Source organism: Panthera onca, chromosome A3, assembly GCF_046562875.1.
Source record: "Panthera onca isolate mPanOnc1 chromosome A3, mPanOnc1 haplotype 2, whole genome shotgun sequence".
Lineage (NCBI taxonomy): Eukaryota > Metazoa > Chordata > Mammalia > Carnivora > Felidae > Panthera > Panthera onca.
The window spans coordinates 92,033,935-92,054,641 of record NC_138341.1 but is presented as its reverse complement, the minus strand read 5'-3'; the positions used below and the strand labels follow the sequence as shown (position 1 = coordinate 92,054,641).

Genomic DNA, 20,707 nt, shown 5'->3' with positions numbered 1-20,707 from the left:
GTTTTAATTTAAAAAAAGTTCTCAAAGATGTATACCAATATTTTCTTTTAAGGGTTTTATTGTTTTAGTTTTTACATTTAGGTCTTTAACCCATTCTGAGTTAATTTTTATATATGGTGTGAAGTAGAGTCCAAGTTCATTCTTCATGTGAATACTGAGTTGCCCCAGTACCACTTGTTGAAAAAAATTGTATTTTCCTATTAAATTGTCTTGGGTCCCACGTCTAAAGCCAATGGCTGTAAAAATTAACTGCATATCCATCCTTATGCTAGGACTGAATTTTTCGGATTGTTGTGGCTTTGGAGTAAAATTTGAGATTGGAAAGAGTGAGTTCTCGAAGTTTGTCCAGTTTTTGCAACTTTTTTTTGTCTAGTTTGGGTTCCTTGTATTTTATGGATAATGGGCCCATGGAGTTCTTTACCATCCTGAAAATGAAACTCTTCTCTAGACCCTCTTTTAAAGGACTCATTTGATTGGATCAGCTCTACTCATAATTTCCCCTTGTATTATCTTAAAGGTCAATGACTAAAGATCTTAATTACTTCTGCAAAATGTCTTCCTCTTTGCCATATAACCTACCTTCATCACAGGAATGGTATCTCACATGTTTACATGTTCTACCCACAATCAATGGTAGGGAAGTATACAGAATGTATATACCAGGGGGTATATCTTGGGGGTCATCTTAGAGTTCTGCTTACCATAGTCTGACTTTTTTTTGCCTTAAGCTTTATTTTGTCATTTTTTAAAGACTGATGCTCTAATTTTCTTTTTGCTTCATATTTGCCTATTTTTTCTGTCCTTTTATTTTTATCTTTTCTGTGCCTTCTTGTCTTAAGTGTATCTTTTGTAGATACCATGCTGTGGGTCTTTTTTAAAAAATGTAATCTGTGAATTTCAACATTTTATTTAATGAACTACTTTTATTACTATTATACTACATGTCTTCTCCGCCATTTTAAACACTTCTCTTTTATTGAATATTCTAATTTTATGTTTTTGCCCTCTTAATCTAATTTTCAATGGGTAAATTGAAGTTTCTTCTGCTGGTTCCATTTTGTTTTTGTTCTTTTGATTATTGCCCACTTAACTTCAAAGCCGTTTTCATGCTTATTTACTCCTGTGGCTTCCAGTTCCTGCCAAGGTGGTGAACTACCAGAGGCTATTTGGTCCTTCCCAGGATCAATGCTAGAAAGACTATAGAAATGAGAGAAACTGAGATTCCTGTAAACTAGCAAACCATAAGAAAGCAAAAACCATGTGAGACTCTTGTGGAAGCTACAGGTTTACTCTTGTTTTATGGTAATCATTATTTACCTTTTCACCACAGAAATTGGCAGCAACCTCCAGGGCTGCAGGTACCAGGGCTGTGGGGTCAAAATAAGACAAGATTGCCTCCAGAAAGAAGAGCTGGTGAAAACCAGTGGGGTCAAGGTCTGCTTCCAGGAAGCTATGTAGCTCATTTCAAATCTGTGGTGCTATAAAGGGATTAAGACTGGTGGGGATGTTGGTTTGGGGTGAATGTATTCTGCATGTAGGATTTTGCAAATGCAATTGAGAACCTTGAAATGGGGAGATTATCCTGGATTATATGGGTAGACCAGTGTAACCACAAAGGTCCTTGTAATGGGGGAGGCAGGAAGCTCAGAATCATACAGACAGAGATATGAAAATGGAAGTAGCAGACGAGATAGATGAGAGGGAGAGAGAGAGAGAGAGAGAGAGAGAGAGAGAAGTTGACAGAGAGAGGTTTGAAGATGCTTCATGGAGGAGGAGACAGTGAACCAAGGGATATAGGCAGCCTCTGAGCTGGAAGAGAGAAGGAAATGCATTTCCCTATAGAGTCTCCAGAAGGAATGCAGACCTGCCTGTACTTTGATTTCAGCCCAGTGAAAAGTGTTCTGGACTTCTGACCTCCAGAACTGTAGGACAATAAATCTGTGTTGTTTGTTTTAAGTTGCTCAGTTTGCGGTAATTTGTTACAGCAGCAACAGGAAACTGAAACAGGTGGATTTTATTTTAGGGTGTCTGCCTCCTCTGAAGGTTGCTTCATCACAATTTAAAGGGGAATTCTTCACTTCAGGGATTGCTTAGTGGAGTGGCACAAAGCAGGTGATAGACAAGGCCTCTAGTGTACCTGGACCTTCATGCTCTGGGATGCATCACCTTTCCTTTCCTTAAGTTCACCAAATTTAAAGTCCTAATCCAGGTCACCATTCCAGACAGAGATGCTGACACATCTCAAGGGAATGTGAACTTTCTGGCCAAAATAAATAAAAATCTGAGGACTACAATAATTAGGCTAAACCAAATAAAACCACTGTTTTTATAGATCAATATCAGCCAAATATTAGCAATTCCTTGTGGTTCAACTAAATAAGAGTGATTAAACTATTGGCCGTGGACCACATTTGGCTCATTGCCTGTTTTTTTCTTTAAGTTTTATTTATTTGTTTCTGAAAAAGAGAGAGGGAGGAGAGACAGTGAGAGAGCGAGCAGGAAAGGAGTAGGGAGAGGGATAGAGAATCCCAAGCAGGCTCCACACTGTCAGTGCAGAGCCTGACATTGGGCTCAAACTCACAAACTGTGAGATCATGACCTGAGCTGAAATCAAGAGTTGGATGCTTAACTGACTGAGCCACCCAGGTGCCGCCCCCCAACACTGCATGTTTTTATAAATAGTTTTATTGGAACAGAAATACTTATTTATTTATTGGAACAGAGGCATATTGGCTCTGGTGGCTATCAGGCTACAATGGCTCAGTTAAATTCTTAGAGGCTGAATAAAATATTTTCTATTTGCCTCTTTAGAGAAAAAGTTTTCTGGTCCTTGCTCTATAATATACCATTTGAAGCAGAATTGTCAGACAAGATTGCTGAAAAATTTTAAACAAGCAAGATAAAATGATTAAGAAGGTAAAAAAAGGGTTTTGTAATCTGAAAAAAAAATGGGCAAACATTTATTTAAAAAAAAAAAAGAACTATGTGGAAATAGTAGATATAAAAAAACCCCAAGGGGTGGATAGGTAAAGCAGAGAAACAGATAGGATATTAAGAGGGACACATATAAGAGAGAAATGAATCACGAGGTGGACAAGCTAGCTGGGAAATTCTCCCAGGAGGCAGCAGGAAATGATAACAAAATAATAAAGAGAAAAATGAACTGATGCAAAGGAGAGAAGTAAAAGGGACAACTGCAACAGTGGGAACATAGAAACCCCAAAGGAGACAAAAATAAAAAGGTAGAAATATTTGAAGGAAGAATGGAGACACATTGTCCAAAATTAAAAGGAAGACAAAATACCTCAGGTATAAAGGCTTTATATCAATCAGCTACAGCTGCAGCCTGAAAATCTCAGTAGCCTATAGCAAAGCATTTACTCCTCCCTGACAAGTATGCAGAATCACAAAAACAGCTTGACTATGTTCAGAGAAGCCCAGAATTAAAATTGTCTAGGTAATATCAACATTATGATGGTGTGTGTGTGTGTGTGTGTGTGTGTGTGTGTGTGTATGTGTGTGTATACTTGTGAGACCAAAGGGTTATGAGAGTTAGAGGCATGATCTTTTACAAAATCAACAACTGTAACTATATATTTCTCTAAAACCTACCCTAGAAATACTGCCTTAATTGTGTGGATTTTAGTGTGTATCATTCTGCTGTTTGCAAAGGAATGCTGTGTACTAACTTACTCCTTACCATCATAGCTAACCACAGCAAGTGTCTAGTACACAGTGCATGGGTCTCAGGGCTGACTGCAGCTTGGCTGATTGTTGTCAGGCCTATTCACAGGGTTGCATGTTCACTTGAGCCTGTCTTTTATAACAAGCCCCACAGATATTCCCTCCACCACATCCCATTGGGGTCAGTGTTGTGGCTGGACTGGCCTTTCTGGTACCATTATGACAGAGGGAAACACCTCAGCAAAATCATCAGGGAACTATGAATAACAAGTTTTATTACTCACAAGTCCTGGAGGGCACGTGACACACCTGGTGGCCACACAGCAAGGTCTCAGAGAGACAGAGAGAGAGACAGAGAGAGAGAGAGAGAGAGAGAGAGAGAACACGCACAGACCTGGGGCTCCACCTTCATTAGAGGCTGAGGGAGAGGTATCCAGGGTTTCATGGGTTCACTCTTTATTAACAAATTTAAAGCAAAACAGGGGAGGTGGAGGGGCACCTGGCTGGCTCAGCTGGAAGAGCATGTGACTCTTGATCTTGGCATTGTGAATTCTAGATTACTTAATAAATTAAAAAAAAAAACTTTAAAAAAAGGAACGGGAAGTGGAGCATGGGAAGGGAGAAGTGGGGTCATTCACATGGTCAGGTATCGAGGTCACTCAAGGCTCTCTGAAAGAAGGACCTTCATGGTGGGGTGGCCTGCTTCCTTATCTAGTTGTTTGCTAGTAGTTGTGTCTATAGCTGGCAGTGTTTGAGATAGATGTCTTTGAAATGAATGCCTTGGCAACCAAAACTCAAGACAGGCACTCACATTACAATCAATAAGCTTAATGTCAGGCACTTATACTACCTGGTCTAGGAGGTGTGGTGTGGCTCCACTTTAGGATGATGCAGCTAGGCTTGCTTTCATGTGGGTTCTGAACATTGTTCTGGGGCCTGGACTGGGTGTTCCTACATGACATATTCTCAGTCTATGTCCTAGGGCACCCCCTTACCTTGGAAAATGACCAGAGGACAAGTGGATAAAGGCAGTACGTCTTCACATCTCACTATAATCCTGACACATGGTCACTTCTGCCTCCACTGCACAGGCCTAAACCAGCCATATGCCCAAATCCACCACAATGGATGGAGAAATAGATTCAATCCACTGTAGGGGGAGGTCCTGAGAAGACAATGGGTGCGGATGAACCTTTCTTAAACAGGAAGGCTTGGAGGACTTCAGTGATGACTCAGTATGTGACACTTGGTAATATAATGCTAAATGAACAAATCTCAGTCCCAGGAGTCTTACATACACTGTGGTAGTTATCCTTTTACAAAGTACAAACCCAAGCAAAGCTAGGCACGTCAGGTGTGCAAATAAAGGCAGGGATGATAAATATGAAATTCAGATAAGGGTCACTTTGGGGGACACTGGGTATTGTGTATTAAAAAAGGAGCACATATTTTCAGATATTGATAACATTCTAGCTCTTGGTTTGGTCAATGGGTCGTGGGCTTTTCATTGCCTCATACAGCCACACATGGACCAATGCCAGGTGTGTCATGAACAAAGGAAAACATCATGTTTAAGCAAACTCTGGGCAACTCCAGTTCATAAGCAAAGAAAAAGACAAGCAAACAAAAAACTCAAATGCACCATAGAGGCAGAGAAAGTCAAACAAGTGTTTTGGATTTGGTTATTAGGAAATGACTGATGGGCAATTAGCGGAGTTACTCTAACAGCCAACACTCAGTGGGCCCTGGTGTGGTGGGACTTCCTGTGCCAGAGACCCTCTGAAGTGGACTCTCTTTCTGTTGGGCTGTGTCTCTGGGGTTGGTCCTTGACGATGGAGCCCAGTAAGGGCCTTGGGGTACCTCTCAATCTATATGGGCTCCACTCCTGAGGGGCCTCACCCACCCTATTTCCCTGTGTCATGGGAACCATCAGAGATAGGAAAAAGCTTGTCTCCATTTTACAGATATGGGTGTTGGCTTTCAGAGTTATTAGGTCCCTGGCCTGAGGGCTACCATTGGGTAAAATATAAGTGGAATGGAGATCCATGTGCCCTGATCCTTGCAGGCAGCTATTAGTAGGTGGGAGTAGGAAGGGAGTAGGTGAAAGTAGGCAGGAATAGTAGCTGGGAGTAACTGGGAATAGATGGGAGTAGCTGGGAGAGGCACTTTAGATTTGGGTGGGGGCAATGACACTTGTGTTGAGATTTGCAGGTGTATGAACTGCTGGATGGAGGTGACGGATGAACATCCAGCAGAGGCAACATCAAGCCCCAGCAAGGATGCTGGGCCTGAGTATGGAGGCAGGGCACTGCTTGGTCCTTGGTGAGGTGGGAGGGGCTATTAGAGATGTGGTTGAAGATGTGGGTGCACACAGCTAAAGTGTGATCAAGATGCCTTCACATTTGTTTTATAAAAAAAAATTTTATCTATGAAGAATTGGTTATTTAGTGTTTTGCATCCTGGTTCATGTGCACATTGATACACAAGAAACGTAAATGCAGTACACTAGTTTTCAAACCGACTGTGCACTGAAACCCTAGAAACTTTAAAAAATGATGATTTCCTCATCACTGGGCCCTCTCCGAAGATTGATTTTAATGGTGGGAGTGGCCTCGGTACTCCTTAAAATACCCTAAGTGCCTTTAACATGTAGCAAAATTTGAAAATCATTGATATGTTACTAGCACAGAATTAACAGTTTGGCAGTATATACTAACTTTTAATTTGAATAAAGCTTTTGCATCAATTTTCTATCTAGTCTTCTATTATACAGAAATAACTGTGTAATTTCATAAAGATATTGGAAAAGTATTGTCCACTAAGTACTGTTTGTAACAGCTGTAAATGAGAAACAAACCAAACAACCATCAACAGGCAGTCAGTTTAAATACAATAGGGTATATTCACACTGCAATGTTTCACATATTTATGCCTGTCTATGATTTCCTATACATTGCCACTTCTCATGGTCAAGAGCCCATCAGTCTTCTGGCTCTGAGAAAAATGCCCACCTCTCTGCCCCTGCAGAAACTTGCTGGACATTGACTTGGGATTTTCACAAGAAGCAGAATCTCTAAGAGCTCAGGGTTGCATGCACCCCTTCTGCTAAGGCATGGTCTTGAGCATCAGGTGGGCTGAGTGACCCTCACCTTGGCAATTACAGCAGAATGAAGTGCTATTGGCCCAAACAGAGGGAGTCCAGAGGCCAAAATTTAGGAAGCTGGGGTCACTGCACAAGTGGGCAGGAAACCTCTGGGGGCCCTCACAGCTTGCCTGTTGTATGTGAACTGCCTGCACTGAAAGACAGTGGCAGTGTCACAGGTGCTGGATTACATCACAAAGTGTGACATGCCTGCAAGGGCATGGACAGGGAAGAGTATCAGAAGTGAGGGAGGCCCCTGACCAGGGCCTAGGCACAAACTGAGCACTAGAGAGCCAGGAGAACCACAGGCTGGGGCGTGGGCCATAGCCAATGGCAAAAGGAGGAGGGGGCAGTCACTGGGTACAGCCAGCTGGAGAACACCTAGAGAGTTGGAGCCAGGAAACCTTGGAGCAGCAACATTTTTCACGGTCACATCTTACAGGCCTGAGGTGCAAAAACAGGAGTGGGGGGGTGAAGTGCACAAGGTAGTTGCTGGCATACCTGGGCCTAAATGTTCTCCATGAACTGCAGACCACACCTGGGGTATAGAGGGCAGAAGGCTGGTGGCAGGGACTATTTAACTGGCTTCTTGTAGGTTTATTTCCTTGGAGACAGGGATAGCCCTAAAGAGTGAACATAATGGCTCTTTCTTGAATGCAGCTGGGCTGATGCTATTGTAAGATCTTTGAATCTTTGGTGGCAGCAGAAATTGCACCCCACCTGCAGCTCCAGCCCTGAGAGGACGAGGAGGCTCACCTGTGTCCCTGGACGGAGGGACCATGACCAGATCCTGGGAGTTCTGCTTCCTACTGATCACCATTTTGGTGGCCCTGGTGGCCAGCACAGATCCAGACAAGAATAAAGTCAAAGTGTTGAGGGAATTAAAAGTTATCAATGCCTCAAATGCCAACGTGAAGCAATGTCTGTGGTTTGCCATGCAAGAATACAACAAAGAGAGTGAGGATAAGTACATCTTCCAGGTGATCAAGACAGTACAAGCCCAGTTGCAGGTAAAGGTGTTCTCTCCCAATATGCATATTTGGTATGGTGGCACAGACTGAAGCCATACTGAAAGAATGGGGTTGCAAGAAAAACAATGATACATGAAAGTTCTAAATATGTGAGTGTTCAAGTACATACTCACTTGCATGTCGCTATAACATCACTGCACTTTCTATATATGCTTATAGTGTTGTTCTAAGTACTTTATGTGTATTTATTCATTTAGACTCTAAACTGCAAATCAAATGTCCATGATTTGCATTTGCTAGTATTGGGAGACAAATTGAGTGCCATGAATATTTTGCAATAATGCTGCTGAAGGCAACATTTCAATCTAAACACATAGCGTGCATTGTGGGGTTGAAAAGAGACATGTGGCACTATTCAATATGTAAGTAATAAAGTCCTTCCTCCTATATTCTATAATTATTTGAATCCAACATTCATTTAGTGGAAGTACAGACTTTCTGATTTAGTGTTCAGAAAAATGTATCCCTCCTCACATGACTATGCATGGTCCAAATGCTAGGAAGCATTGCTTACTTGGATTCCATTGAGGGTGACTTGAAACACATGGCCTTGGGGCACCTGGGTGGCTCAGTCAGTTGAGCGTCCAGCTTCAGTTCAGGTCATGATCTCATGGTTTGTGAGTTCGAGCCCTGCGTCGGGCTCTGTGCTGACAGCTCAGAGCCTGGAGCCTACTTCCAATTCTGTGTCTCCCTCTCTCTCTGCTCCTACCCCGCTCGTGCTCTGTCTCTCTCTCTCTCAAAAATAAACATTAAAAAAAAGAAACACATGGCCTTGCCTGCCATGGTTGAGAAAAATCCCCCAAAGCTGGAATTCATCTGACTGTACCATCCTCAGTCTGTGGGTTGATGCTGTGGCTTGTAATTCCACCGTGAAACTTTTGGAAATGAATTGTAAAGATACTTACCAGAGACGTCATTGTTGGCTGAGTTTACTTCATTTTTTATATTCTCCATATGCCATGTTCACTTGCAGGAACTGAGCCAGTTTCTCTGTTGGTACTTCTGACCCTGTCTCTTTGGGACCATGTGAGCCACCAGCCTATATCTCCAGTACACTATGCTGATAGCACTCTGTTTATTGACTGGGTACACTGCATAATTCACCAGGGCACTCCTGCAGACCTTTGAAATAAAGAATGGATTCTGACTCTTGTAGCTTCCCCAGGCCCCTTAACAGTTGTCTTTCTTTGATATCCATGTAGCACATGCATTCAGCAAGTTTCTCTCAGCCACTTCTATGCTAACTGCTATAGATGGGGAGGTGAGATGGACAGAAATAATCACATTCCCAGAGAGCCAGCATTCCAGTCAGAAAGAAATAGCACTAAACCTGGAATGAAAGCTGGGGCATCTGACCTCGTGGCATGGTACCTAGGGGTCTGGGGTCAGGGGAAGGCTTCCTTGAACAGACTCTCACCTGAGGAGCTCGTAAATATCTTACTGTACCTGCTGCATCATCACCAATTTAATGAAGATCCATGTGTGAGACCTAGGTCTCAATAGGTGTTAAAACCTTCCAAGTAATCCCAATACACAGTCAAGGCTGAGAACCACCTCCCTAGGGTGTGTTTTTGAAGCTAAACCTGAGGGCAGACTAGGAGGGAATCAGGTGAAGGATGCTGGTGGGAAGTGTTTCTGTTTGGGTTTGCCACAGCAGATGCTAGTGCTAGAAGTCAAGTGCAAGTGGTTTATTTGGGAGGCCATCCTGGGAAGCACCAGGAGGTTGGAGGGGAAAGGAGGTGGGGGAAGTGGTCAGTACAGACAGAGTTACTATGCAGGTGACCACTATTGGCCTCTGGACTTGGTCTTCCTGGGGTTTCAGGAGAGGGTGCATAGCCTGCCTTGGAGTTGAGCCACACTATAAGATAGGAGCTTGGTTGCTTACGTATCAATTCCTGTCTGTCATTGGCTAAGAACTACTCTTGGCTTCTCCTGCTGGTCAGGAAGCCTCCAGGCAGGGAACCCTGGGAAGTGACAGTGTGTTTTGGGAACAGCAAGGCAAGGGCCATGGGCACCACTCACAGCATCTGCTGCAGGACAGGAGCAGGGGGGGATGGTGGGAAGGTGCACAGGGGTTGGGAAGATCAATCAGGCATAGAAGGCTGCCATTGGGAAGGAGCATGGCCCACTTCAGCAACTCAAAGGAGCCAGTGTGACTGGTAGGGACCAGACCATGCAGGGTCTTGAAAGCCATGGGCAAAATCTTTTATTCTATCTTAGGAATGCTGAGATGCCAAATAAACATTAGGTCAGGGAGTTCCAGGGATCCATGTGATTAGACTGTTTTTTTTTTTAAGTTTATTTATTTATTTTGAGAGAGAGTGTGTGCACAACTTGCAAGAGTGGGGGAGAGGCAGAGAGAGAGAGAGAGAGAGAGAGAGAGAGAGAGAATCCCAAGCAGGCTCTACCCTGACAGCATGGTGATTATCTTGCCTGATAATTGGATGGTCACTTAGTTCCTCTGCTTAGTTTCCTTCCCTGAAAACAATGGTAGTGACAGCCTCACTGTAGGGGGTTAGTGTGTGGGCATGTGCCAAGCCCCAAGAACAGTGTTATGCAGGGAGCAAGCACTCCGTGAGCGTTAGAAAGTGTTAGGACTTGATAAGAAGTGCTGTGGGTGTTTGGGTTTGCCTCCATGGTATTTTTGAGGTTCCCTAAGGACCAACTTCATTCTCAAACCAGCAGCTCTTGATGTTATCTAACCAGCTTCTCCCATGCAGGCTAAAGTCACCTTGTTAATTCTTTGAAATGTAACTAAAATTTAATACCACCTTATTAAAGGCTGCAGATAGCAATGAAGAAAGACACTCCTTTTTTCCTCCTACTATAATCTTTTAAAACCAGATGAAAGTTGATTTAAATGGGCATGATGAGTAGCTTTAACCAGAGTCAGTCATTAATGAGTTCAGTAACTACTGATGCCTTGCTGTAGACCTACTGTTTGTCTGCTTACTAAACACTCAACAGAGAACAATATGACAAACTCCAACAAGCATGACACTTTTAAGGGTTGCTTCCTTAGATGGGGGGAAGCCCTCCAAAGCAGGAGATGTCACCAGAAAACAGACTATGAAGGGAGGTGTGGGAAAGGAATCAGGGAGGGGCATCCAGTGTGGCCACAGGTCCTGTCCTCCTATCTGTTCAGTGTAAACCTGTAACATTTTGGGCTCAAGAGAGCTGATGGTTCTGGTGACTCATCCTTCTCCCCCATCTCATGAAGCATGCCCTGGACTTTGGGACAGAAATGGAATTAGAAAGTCTTGCCTTCAAGGAGGCCCTACACTGAAAAGGAGACTTTTCCCTGAGCATACAGCTCCAGGTAGTGGTTTCCAATGTCTAACTGGTATCAGCATGCAAAGGAATCTAGGCAATGGATGTCATAGACCTTCCTCTAAAGATATATTTGAGAGAGAAGGGGTAAGGAGTAGGAGATAGGGAGAGAGGATGAGGGGGAGAGCATTTTTTTAAAGATTTTTTTTGGCTAAAACTTTAACAAAGTAAAATAAAAGTTTTTTTGAATAAAATTGCACAATTGCTAATTGACAGGTCACAGATCGTTTGGAATACTTTATTGATGTTGAAATTGCCCGCAGCAATTGCAGAAAGCTTTCAAATGGTACTGAAAACTGTATCATTCAAGAGAATACCAAACTGGAAAAGGTAGGTGACTAACATTCTGTGATGGTCTTGGCTGCTCTGAGCCCTAGTAAGAAGAACTTGGGGTGCACACACCCTCTCTCTAAGGTCTGGATCACTCCCCAAGTTTTTGTCTAGAGATGGGCAACCTTGTGACTTTTAGAGCAGAGGCAACAGAGTGATGGAATGTGGTGGATCCCTCTAAGTCTTTCCCCACCCCTCATCCTAGGGACAGAATGCTGTCAGGGTCATTCTTATTGTGAAAGTTTCATCAACTCTGGCCTCCTGGTGCAGAAAAACTTTCCAACACACGTTCACTGAAAGTCTATCCTCTTTGACCAAGATGAGCAACCTAACCATTGGTGGCCCCACAGTTGCTCATCCTTGTGAAGGCACAAAAGGAAACTTGTTCATTCACTTAGCTACTCACCAAAGCTTACTTTGCACCAGGTGCTATTTTGGGTGCTGAAGATTAAGCAGTGACTAGGCCAGACAGTGTTCCCATCCTTCCAGACTTACAGTTGATTCTTGCCAGGGTCAGCCATGATTTCCAGGAAGGTCATAGAAGAGCCCAAAGATCCCCACCAACAGGCTGACCTGACTCAGGAGCTTTTAGCATTAAGCCTGTATTTCTGATCTCAGAGGTGGGGAGAGCCCCAGATTCATGCAAGAGATTGGTGAAGGCCCCAGACCTTCTGCAGGTTTGACCAAGAGGTGTGTCTTTGCCTTTGTTTACACCAGTGGTTCTTTAAGTGAGCAGGCACCAGAATCACCTGGAAGCCTCGATAAACCCAGAAGACTGGGTCTTACTTGCAGAGTTTTGGATTCAGTATGTCTTCAGTAGGTTTGGAGTGGGATCCCAACATTTACATTCTTAACAAGTTTCCAGCCGCTGCTGCTGCTGCTGGCTGTGGGACCATACTTGGAGAACCACTATTTCATGTAGCCATGGAACAGGAAATTGCAAGGGCCCATTAACAAAGTGTACTTCTGCTATGTCTCACTAAAGCTGACACTGTATGCTCAAACTGAACAAATCCAATCATTTCCAGTTAATAGTAGACACCTATCAGGGCAAACATTTAAACAGGGAGTATGTCTTCATGCCATCTGGCTTTTATGTTGCTTTTCTTTATCTTTTACTCTTAGTAGAAGTATGGGTGATTCAAATTTATATTCTCTACAGAGCCCATTAGGATTATAGAAAAGTTGTTCCTTTTTTACCTATTTATAGAAAATCTTAGAATTAAGGAGAATTGTCCTCAAGGAGCTCACTTATTTTATCTAAAGCTTCCATGGACCATCCCAAATTTTAAGGTGCATGTTTTTAAGCACACACATTTGTCAATAATGAAAACTATTTTTTTTCTTTCCAAGTCTTTGGAATAACACTGAAGAATAGTAATGCTGGGAAGTTTTTCTTATTCCTGGCTTTGATTATGGTGCTTTCAGTATTTATATCTTATTTTAAATATTATATCAAGTGCTGATTTCTGGAATTCTTCCAATTCCTTCTGCCAAGAGTTATTTTTTTTTTTTTAATTAAGAATGTTTCATCTATCAATTATTCTTTCAGTGTCTACCAAGTATATTGAATAATTGTTCTTCTTTGATCCATTAGTGTAATAAAATAATGAATTCACTAATAGTCATTCTTACATGTCTAGAATATGGCCTTTTTTGAAGGGGACTTTATAGCTTGGATTGTCAGTGGTTTTTTCTCCTCCATGTTGACTGACTGCAGGTTGTTCAAAGTGGTGACAATTACATAGGTAACTGATATATAAGCTTGTTCAGGGAATCTCTATCTTCATTATGTCTTCTGGACAATTGCACATGAATATGGCATGGCACACTCCTTATTCCTTTGACCCAGACAGCTTTGCTGAGCTTGGTGTCAATATGCACATTCATCTCTTTCACGTCAAATTTGTAGCTCTCTCTGAATTTTCTGGGGGCACACTTCTTGAAGGTCACTCCGTAGATGTTCTATGAACATGGATGGTGTATTCTCTGGTCACATCATTGATGCCAGAACAGTCTTTCTTCTTGCTGCCTTTCTTTGTGGGAGCTATTCTGTTAGGCCCAGTTTGGAAATGAAGAGCATGATGGATTGTCTGCCTTTGTCTTTTAGAACATGGTGGGATTTGGGGGTGGGGGGAGGAGTTAAGATGGTGAAGTAAGGGGACTGGGATTTTCCTTGTCCCTCAAACATAGCTGTATTGAGATCACATCACCTGGAACACCCAGGAAATAAATCTGCAGAGTGGCAGAAGGATCTCCACAGTTGGACAGCTTGGCAGGGTCAAGTTGTGTGTGTATGTGAGTTGGGGGAGATAAAATGGAAAACTTATGAAGGAGAGGGAACCCTTTCTGTGGAGACACAAAAGGGAGAGAGAGAGGGGTTGTGAAAGTGTGGCATTGAGTTAGCACAAGAGGAAAACCTCTTTGGGCCATAGACCAGGGAACAAGAAGTACCGAGTGTACTAGTTCTTTTTTGCAAACAGCCTTTAGAACTGTTTCAAAACTCCAAGGTTTTGAAAGTGTGTGACTTTTTCCAGAGTGGATCCATGGCACGTGCTCCTGGGGAAGAGGGAGCTAGCCCTGGAGTACATAGTGTGGATTAACAATCTCCGGGGTGCACGGGAGAGAAAGTCTCCTTCCTGGAGTGCTTTGGCAAGAGGGTTTATTGTCTCCCTAAGGACAGAACCCCTGCAGATGCCAGCCAAAGGCCTTTCATCAGCAGGGTGGAAAGCCTCTACTCCAGAGGAGGGGCGCAGGTCTGCACTATGCCAGGTCCTTTAAGACTTCAGGTTTTGAATCCCAGCTGAATGCCAAGGACAAGCTACAGGAGAATTGTGGCACAGGGCAAGCTCACTGCCCTCGCTATTTTGTGAAGGCTACCTGAACAGCAGGATTGAGACACCTGGTCTGGGAAGGAGAGATTGGGATGATGCCATTTTCCCCCCAACACCAGCAGGGTGGGACTTCGTAGAGCAGCACAGTGGCCCCCGGTGGAGCCAAGACACCAAACACTGCTTCTCTGTGTCTGGCAAATGCTGATTTATTGGGTCAAGACTGAACCAAAGCAGCTGGCCTCTCCTCCAGACCAGCAGAGCCACCAGCCCCAGGCACCAACAGGCAACTCTTTCTTTTCTCCCTTTCTTTCCTCCATCTTCTTTTTTTCTCTTGGAATCAGGCTCATAGTTTCCGATTTTTTTGTCATTTCTTATTTTATATATAAGAAAAATTTTAATATATTGTATATATAATTTTATATATTATATATAGGCTATATATAATATATATAAAATATATTATATATAAATTATATATAATACATATACATAGTACATATAATACATATATAATATTATATATAATATATATAATACATATATATGTATATATACATATATAATATTATATATATATATATAATACATATATATGTATATATACATATATAATATTATATATATATATATATATATATCTCAGTCTTTTCTATTCTTTTCCATCTTGTCTATTTTCTTCTGCCTTTTTTCTTCCCTTCTCTTTCCTTGAAATCAGTCATAGCTTTTTGATTCTCTGTTTGGTTTTCTTTTCTCCTCTTTCCTTTTTCTGTTTTTATGGGATCAGCCTCACTCTTATTATCCAGAGTTACTTCAACAAATCAAAGCACACACCCTAAAGGTCCAAACACTCCACCACTGCAAGCAAGGAGGAACTGTCCAGAGGACTGACCAGTGGGATACAGTAGCCAAAACACAACAGCAGAGTGCACACAGTATACACCAGAAACACTTCTGGAGTGCCAGGCCCTGAACAGAGTATGACCCCTTTTTCATACAGTAGTACTTTCAGGTGCAGGACACATAACAAGCTTTTAAAAAGTGCCAAAGACAGAAACTTAGCCCAAATGGCAAGACAGAGGAATTATCCCTCAAAGAAAAGTCAAGAAGAAATAACAGCCAAATTATTGCTCATATAACTGAATAAGAATTTAAAACAACAGTCATAAAACAACATATTGGCTTGAAAAAAGCATTGAACGCACCAGAGAAACCCTTGCTGCAGAGATCAGAGACCTAAGAACTAGGCAGGATGAATTAAAAAAAATGCTTTAACTTCAGATGAAAAATAAACTAGATACAGTGACAATGAGGACTGAAGAAGAAGAAGAGAGAATAGATGAAATAGAAAATATGGAAAATAATGAAGCTGAAAAAAAGAGGGAAAGGAAATTACTAGATCATGAGGGGAGAATTAGAGAACTAAGTGATTCCATGAAGCAAAACAACATCTATATCATAGGAGTCCCAGAAGAAGAGGGAGAAAAAGGGACAAAAGGTTTGTTTGAACAAATTGTAGCTGAGAACCTCCCTAATCTGGGGAAGAAAACAGGCACCAAGTCCAAGAGACATAGAGAACTCCCTTCAAAATCAATAGAATATGGTGAGATTCAACATGCTACTTTTTTTATTTAGGAATTTTGATTATATATACATTAAGTACTCTTAAACTTCCCTAATGTTAAAAAATCAGGGGTGCTTGGCTGGCTTAATTGGTAGAGTGTGTGACTCTCGATCTTGGGTTGTGGATTTGAGGCCCTCATTGGGTGTAGAGATTACTTAAAAAAAAAAAAATCATTTGCAGCATGTGGTGAACACACACACACACACACACATTCCATGACCTCATCCCAAACCTACTGAATCAGAATTTTCAGATACAGACACTCCACATATTTCATATCACTGGGAATGTCTGAGAAACAGTGCATCAGGGACATTAAATATTTAATATGTAACTGCCTTTAATTTGCTAGTATTTTGTTTTAAGATTTTTGTTTTAGATACATTTGAGCTTTTTAGCGTTTATTTTTGAGACAGAGAGCATGAGTGAGGGAGGAGCAGAGAGAGAGAGGGAGACACAGAATCTGAAGTAGGCTCTAGGCTCTGAGCTGTCAGCACAGAGCCCACAAACCATGAGATCATGACCTGAGCTGAAGTCGGATGCCCAATTGACTGAGCCACCCAGACACCCCTCCATTATATATTTTTTAATTAAAAATTTTTTAAAATTTAAATTCAAGTTAACATACTAACTGTAGTCTTGGCTTCAGGAGTAGAACCCAGTGATTCATCTCTTACATATGACACCCAGTGTTCATTCTGAAAAGGTACCTTCCTTAAGGCCCATCACCCATTTAACCCATCTTCCCACCCAACACCCCTCCAGCAACCCTCAGCTTTTTCTCTTTATTTAAGAGCTATATTTTAGTTTCAGGATTTTTCTGGTCTGGAATAATAAGAATGAGGGCTCTCCATCTTTTGTGTGTGTGTTCTGATCAATTTAGAGATCATGGGAGCTTTTGGTTCCAAAGATTTGGTATAATTTGTCTATAAAGCCATCTTGGTTTGGTATTTTTTGTCTGGGTTTCTGGGGGAAAAGGCCTCTTTAGTCCTTCTTTGCATGTGTCCAATATTCAGCAGATACCAAGCTTCCCTTCTCTGACTCCTAACAGCTCATTGGGAGTACCTCAATGCTTCCAGGTATTTAGGATGCTCTTTGCTGTTTTTCCAGTATTTCTATATATGTATGATCTCTATCTATCATCTATCTATCTATCTATCTATCTATCTATCTATCATCTATCTATCTATCTTCTATCTATCATCTGTAATCTGTCTATATATCTACTTATCTATCCATCCACCCGTTGATCTATCACACACACATAGAATATTCATTTGTTATTTCAATAGTATTTTGAAATGGAGAGAAGAGGGGCACCTGGGTGGCTCAGTCGGTTAAGCGTCTGACTCCGGCTCAGGTCATGATCTCATGGTTTGTGAGTTTGAGCCCCGCGTCAGGCTCTGTGCTGGCACCTCAGAGCCTGGATTCTGTTTCAGATTCTGTGTCTCCCTCTCTCTCTGGCCCTTCCTCTCTCTCTCTCTCTCTCTCTCTCAAAAGTAAATAAACATTAAAAAAATTTGAAATGGAGAGAAGAGCTCTTTGGAATAAAAGATGGTAGGTGCTAGAAACCCTTTAAACTGGTCTTGTTATTAGACAAAAGGCTTGTTATTAGAACAAAAGACATTATTTAATTAAGATAATATATGTTAGTTTATATCTGACATAAAATTGCTTTATTTACATTGTGGAAAATATTAAAGGGAATTAAAATCAATTTTATATCTTATCTCCCAGAAAAACACCATGATTGTTAGTATTTGCTGTGTATCCATGGTTGGTTTGGGAACAGAGACCCTTCCAGGTATCTGCTGTTGGTTAGAAACATCTAGCAGATTCCTGGGAGCATTCCTTGATGGCTGGTGACCTATCCTCTAGCATATTCCTAAGCTAACACCTAGCAACAGGACACTTTTTTTCTTTTTGGCATTACTGATTTTGTTGTGGTTGTGGTCTTTTTCAGAAAGTAATGTGTAGTTTTTTGGTCGGAGCACTCCCCTGGAATGGTGAATTCACGGTGATGAAGAAGCAGTGTGTGGACGCTTAGGGGGTTCTGGAACTCGCCCCTACCACCATCTCTATCTTTCTCTGTAAAGAGAAAAATGGCATGCACTGGTATTACCATTGTGGTTTCCTCATGCATGCCTCTATGCTTGTTTTGTTTCCTAGTTTCCTAGTTTCTTATTAGGTGATGACAAAAGAGGGGTATGTCCAATTCTTTTTTTTTTTTTTTTTTTTTTTTTGCCTCAAGAGAGGCCCCTTGACTTTGGCCAGCTTGGTGGCTCACCACCAGGAATAAGTTTGTCCCTGACTACAAAGTTTGGAGTGAAGTATGATTCCATTCTCACTGCAAATCTGAGGAGGGATCCCTTTTTGATTAGGTAACAACTCCTTCCAGAGGTCTTAAGCCAGTGGGCGTTAACTCAGCAGATTCCTTCTGGATACCTCCTTTAACCTGAGGCTCCTTCCTCCTGAGGGTCCTGAGCCCACAGGTCACCTGGGTTGGGAGAAACCCTTTGGAGGAACAGTCTTTCCCTTCAGGGTCTCTGTGAAGTAGGGAATGTGTGTTTTTTCTCATGTAAATGTCAACAGTGGTCATACAGAGAGAGGGGGAGGGCAATAATGCCTTCATAATAAGCTGCATTGTTGTTGTTGTTGTTGTTGTTGTTGTGTGTGTGTAGAGATAGAGAGAGACTGAGAAAGAGGGAGGGAGGGAAAGAGAGAGAGAGAGATGATTGGGAATGTGGAGAAGGAAATAGGAAAACAGGGATGATAGCAGGAGATGAAATTCTCTTGAAGAAAATCATCATTAAAAATAAGTCTGTCTAGGGGTTCATGGGTAGGCTCAGTTGGTTAAGCATCTAACTCTTGATTTCAGCTCAGGGTATGATCTCACAATTGTGAGATTGAACTCTGCATCAGGCTCTGTGCTGCGCATGGAGCCTGCTTGGGATTCTCTCTCTCCCTCTGCTCCTCACCTGCTTGTGCTCCCTTTCTCAGAATAAATAAATAAACTTAAACAAGTCTGTCCAGTGGGGAATTATTTAATGGGTACTGAGCTTTGCAAGATGAAAGGGTTGTGGAGATTAGTTACAGAATAGGGTGAATATACTTAATACTACTGAACTGCACATTTAAAAAGGGTTAAGATGGTTGGGGCACCTGGGTGGCTGCTCAGTTGGTTAAGCATCTGACTCTTGATTTCTGCTCAGTCTATAATCTCAGAGTTCATGAGATTGAAAGCCCCACATGCAGCCCCACATAGGGTTCTGCGCTGATAGTACTGAGCCTGTTTGAGATTCTCTCTCTTCCTCTCTGCCCCTCCTCTGCTTGTGCTCTCTCTCTCAACTCTCTTTCTCTCAAAACAAATAAACTTTAAAAAAATGGTTAATATGGTAGATTTTATGTGTACTTACCATGATTAAAATTTTTAAAAAATAAGTGTATATGGATGTTTTAACTGTGGTGTTGGGTGTGATTCCAGAGGCCAACTAAATTTCAAATGTGCACATGCACCGGCCAGGCTTCACATCACAGGGCCTGGCAGGTGGTAGGGATTGCAGTATTTCTGCCCCAGAGTGAAAGAGGCCATGAAACTCAAAGGCCATTCCTTTTGTCTCTAGTCCCTGTGTTTTACCTAATGGATGTTTCACATGTGACAAAACATACCATTTGGAGTGGCAGGGGACTCACCTTGCAAACACCTTGCTCTTCCTCTGGCTGTCTCGGCTCTTCCCTCATCAGCCCCCCATGGTTCTCTTCCAGGCACACCCACCTCCATGCCCACTTTTCTCTGAGGAAGTGCTGCCCTGCTTTCTCTTCCCCTTCTCAATATCCTTATTAGGGTTTGGATCTTAAACATATTTTTGCATTACTTGGATTTACTTATTACAGGACCTACTTATTATAGGACCGTACTTATCCTGATTAAAAAGGGTTCTGTCCTTTAGGCCAGGAGATCTCTATCAAAAATCCCTCCCACCCCCACCTCTCCACCTTGGATACACTGATGGAACAACCCATATGAGAGCAGCAGACCCAGCACCCAGTTTTAGGGGGCTTGCAGGACGGGTCAGCTTACAGCTTTGTGGGTCTCTGCTGTTTGTGGAACAGTGTAAGTACATGTAAGTATCTTAGGAAAGACTGTTTTTGGAACAACATTGTGGAATTGTCTTTTCTTATGGGCAGGTGGGCGAGAAGCACAGGGAATCAGACATCTGGAGTAGGCAGGACCAGAGACGTGCTTTGTGTGCACATGTGCTTATGTGCAGGGGTCTATTTCTAAGTATATTTTAACTAACATTAAAGTTTTATTTAATTTAACCTCATCTCTTTTCAACCTATCTCTCCAAATCTCTTTTATTTCCTCTCTTTGAAAATTAAATAAAATGCAAGGCTTTCCTTTGCTGGATTTCGTGTCCTTTTTGCTAAGATGTTATTATTGTGCTCTCTCTCTCTCTCTCCAACACACACACACACACGTTCACTTCCCCTGTGGAGGAGGAGAGGAGTCCCCCAAGCTAGTGCCTGAAGTCTCCACTAGGTTCTACTAAAACTCCACCTGTGGGGCCTGGACCCCAAGCTCTGTCTGTCTGGGTCTGGGACACAGGAGCACTAGGGCCATGGGAGGCCATGGACATCTGGGAAATGGGGCTTAACCAGAAAAGCCACATGGCCTTGGATGCTGCCCAGGCTCAGCACTGATTTTGGCAGTGGGGGGGGGGGTGTCCCATGC

At 42.3% G+C, this 20,707-nt stretch overlaps 1 protein-coding gene across 1 annotated transcript; it reads left to right on the top strand.

Moving 5' to 3' along the window:
• Positions 1-7,047: 7,047 nt before the first annotated feature.
• On the top strand, positions 7,048-18,112 carry CST8 (cystatin 8). Its single transcript, XM_060610805.3, has 4 exons — positions 7,048-7,275; positions 7,487-7,836; positions 11,404-11,517; positions 17,936-18,112. The coding sequence occupies exons 2-4, from the start codon at positions 7,606-7,608 to the stop codon at positions 18,017-18,019; spliced, it is 429 nt and encodes a 142-aa protein (XP_060466788.3). The 5' UTR covers positions 7,048-7,275; positions 7,487-7,605; the 3' UTR covers positions 18,020-18,112.
• The last annotated feature ends 2,595 nt before the right edge of the window (positions 18,113-20,707 follow it).

Excerpts from the sequence above, each read along its gene's own strand:
- CST8 (XM_060610805.3), top strand. The coding sequence starts at position 7,606 with ATGACCAGATCCTGGGAGTTCTGCTTCCTACTGATCACCATTTTGGTG. Across the intron at positions 7,837-11,403 it reads CAGTACAAGCCCAGTTGCAG|GTCACAGATCGTTTGGAATA; the intron begins GTAAAGGTGTTC and ends GCTAATTGACAG. Across the intron at positions 11,518-17,935 it reads AGAATACCAAACTGGAAAAG|AAAGTAATGTGTAGTTTTTT; the intron begins GTAGGTGACTAA and ends GGTCTTTTTCAG.